The sequence below is a fragment of the Cicer arietinum genome, chromosome 7 (genome assembly GCF_000331145.2).
Source record: "Cicer arietinum cultivar CDC Frontier isolate Library 1 chromosome 7, Cicar.CDCFrontier_v2.0, whole genome shotgun sequence".
NCBI lineage: Eukaryota > Viridiplantae > Streptophyta > Magnoliopsida > Fabales > Fabaceae > Cicer > Cicer arietinum.
This window is the reverse complement of record NC_021166.2, coordinates 22189122-22192344: the sequence shown is the minus strand read 5'-3', so window position 1 is coordinate 22192344 and position 3223 is coordinate 22189122. Positions and strand designations below refer to the sequence as shown.

Here is a 3223-nt window from a genome sequence, read left to right as displayed (position 1 = left end):
TTAAATGACCAATTGGTCGCTCTTCCCTTGGGACTACTGTCTCGTGGACCATGAAAGTATGGTTGCTCTGATCAAAACTATCCACTCTATGACTATTGAATTTACTTATTTCCAATTTCATAAAATTTATGCAAATTTCAGTGTATATCTGACCAGAAGCTAAAATTGATTTGTGTCGTTTTCCCATGGTTGGAAATTGTGTCCCTGTTTAAAATAAGTTGATTGGACCAAAGCAGTGATGAGAAGGTTGTGCGAGCCTTTTAATACTGCATTGATCGACTCCACAAGGTTGGTTGTCGTTTGACCTCAACGGCTACCTCCATCGAATACTTGAATTCAATCTTGTCGATGTATGTTGTCTAACCATTTCAAAGCATTTGGGTTTACTATGCTGATTTCTCTGCGATAGTATCAATATGTAGGCTCATTGATCGAGTAACCTATATTGAAACAATAGACAATGCATTATTACACTAACTATATATATTAAGAATGAAATTATTAAAAATTACACTAATTATAAAAATTAAGAATGAAACTATTACCCATAGAAATAACTTTTTTCTTCAAAGCATTGTCCTTAAATTCTCTTGCAAAATTTTGTGAAATATGTTGGATGCAGAACATGTGCTTTGACGCAGGATCTTGCCACCATGATTAGGATTATTATAAGCACTCTTAATGGATTCGTGTCTATCTGAAATCAAACAAATGTTGGCTTGCGGAGTGACGTATTTTCTCAAAAAGAAACTTCAACCCTCTTTTGTCTCACCTTCCACAAGAGCATAAGCAGTAGGAATTACATTGTCGCTTTCATCTCGCGCAACTGCTACCAATAGAGTTTCCTTGTACTTGTCGTACAACCAAGTTCCATCAACTTGTACTATAGGTTTGCAGAATTTAAATGCAGATATGCAAGAAACAAAAGCCCAAAATAGTCTATGAAAGATCCTTATCCCACTTATCAAACTATTCTCATGATAAGCTAGGATGGTTTCCATTTCAATTTTGATTCCTGGAACAAACATTTGCATAACCAACAACCATTGTGTGAATTGATTGTAAGACTCTTCCCAATTGCCATAAATTTGTTCGACCGCTTTATTTATTTCATATCCGTGTCTTTCTATAACTAACTGTGTAGCTGTGTAAAGCCATAATCTGACCAATAACGACATTCACTTTGATTGAAGGATGCACTTTCATAACTTTCATTATGCTTGTACATATCATGTTAGAATCGAGCTTCGTATGATCTTGTGACAATGCAGAATTTGTGCATGTATGAGGCACATTCACTTTACCAATCACCCATAATTCACTCTTTTTGCGTTTTGAAGCTCTACATCTAAACGAACAATTTGGACTTGAACAATAAATAACATACCTTTCTAAATCTGATTGTTGTACCACAAAATTCAATTATTGTTTTAAATGGTAACGTTTGATTGCATGTACGCATTCATCTTTGTTTTGAAACTTCATTCCAACTGCAAGAGTTTCATCTACTGATGGGACTTCGTTAATGAACAGGTGATCAAATTCACTTGATTGCTCTTAGTATCTAAATTGATGCTCTTCAGGTGAGATGGTGGATCGAATTCAGGTTGGATATGATGATCTTCTGCTTCCATATCTTCGTCAACATCAATGTCATCTTCATAATTACCAGATGATTCATCGAAATATGTTTCATCCTCTTCACTATAATCACTTAATTCTTCATTGCTTGTTAGAACAAGTTGTATATTTGAGAGGAATTGAAATTGAGAAGAGAAGATAAGAAAATAGAAAGTTCAGAAAACGAAGATTGATTATCAGTCTGGAGAATGATCAGTCAAGCATTATAGATTGTTCTTAGTTTAAAGGCTTTTATAGAAGCAGTTTTCTACTGAATCAGTTATAACAAACTTAACAAACTCCTAACTATATTCTAACTAACTTCTAACCATATTCTAAATAACTAATTACAAATCAATTTGAATGAAATTTAACATGCTCTCTAATTCAAAATGATTCAATTTGTTGTTAATTCAAGTTTGTTCCTCATCTCTTGGAACTTCACTTTCCTCAAGCCTTTTGTTAAGATGTCAGCCTTTTGATCATTTGTATTGCAGTGTTTCAGTTTAATATTGCCCTTCATTACTTGATCCCTTAGGAAATGGAATCTCGTTTCTAGGTGCTTGCTCCTTCCATGAACACTTGGATGTCTTGCTAGGTCTATAGCTGATTTATCATCTATCTTCATCTTCACTGCCTCATTGCTTCTCAGTCCTAATTTCGCCATTAACTCTGCCAACCAGATAGCTTGACATGCTCCCATGGATGCAGCCACATATTCAGCTTCACATGTGGACAATGCCACTATGCTTTTCTTCCTTGAACACCTTGAGATTGGTGAGTTATTGATTGTAAATGCATAGCTTGTGGTACTCTTTCTATCGTCCATATCTCCACACCAATCAGCATCAGTGAAGCCAATAAGTTCAGCTTCATCTTCATTCAGTTTTGTGAAATACAACAGGCGAAGCTCAATGGTATGCTTTATTTATCTAAAGATCCTTTCTGTTGCCATGTAGTGTGAAGTCCCAAGCTTCTCCATGTACCTACTAATCAGCCCAACACTATATGAGATATTTGGCCTAGTGTTGCACAAGTACCTCAGGGATCCTACAATTTGCTTGAAGGTTGTAGGATCAATCAACTCATCATTGCCCTCTTTGGATAACACCAGTCCTGATTTTGATGGAGTGTTGCTTCCATTGCATTATTGCATTTTAAACCTTTTTAATACATCACTTACATACTCTTTTTATGCATAAAAATTCCATTTTTCTTGGTTTCAAACTCAATACCAAGGAAATATGCCAGCATGCACAAATCAGACATTTTAAATTCCTTCTTCATTCTGATTTTGAACTCCTTGTTTTTCACTTCATCACTGCCAGTCAACAATATATCATCAACATAAAGGCATATCAGCAGTGCATGTGTTGTTGCTCCCTTCTTGACATAAACTCCATGCTCATTCACATACTTTTCAAATTGCTGCTCTATGAGGAATCTGTCAATCTTCTTGTTCTAGGCCTTAGGAGCTTGCTTCAGGCCATATAAGGCATCAACCTGCCCATCAGGTTTCAATTTCAGTTTATAGACCCATTTCACATCAATTGGTCTCTTGTTCACTAACATGTTCATTAACCTCCATGTCTTGTTTTTCTCT

General features: G+C 35.6%; 1 protein-coding gene across 1 annotated transcript; it reads right to left on the bottom strand.

Annotated features, from left to right (window-relative positions):
* Positions 1-411: 411 nt before the first annotated feature.
* Positions 412-1178, bottom strand: LOC140918712 (uncharacterized). The gene is made up of 2 exons (XM_073363506.1): positions 773-1178; positions 412-440 (listed from the first exon to the last, which is right to left on the bottom strand). The coding sequence occupies exons 1-2, from the start codon at positions 1176-1178 to the stop codon at positions 412-414; spliced, it is 435 nt and encodes a 144-aa protein (XP_073219607.1).
* Positions 1179-3223: the final 2045 nt, after the last annotated feature.

Bases quoted from the DNA above. Each gene is read 5' to 3' on its own strand.
- LOC140918712 (XM_073363506.1), bottom strand. From the start codon at position 1,178: ATGTCGTTATTGGTCAGATTATGGCTTTACACAGCTACACAGTTAGTT. The intron at 441-772 runs GTGAGACAAAAG...GTTTCAATATAG, and splicing joins TGCTTATGCTCTTGTGGAAG to GTTACTCGATCAATGAGCCT.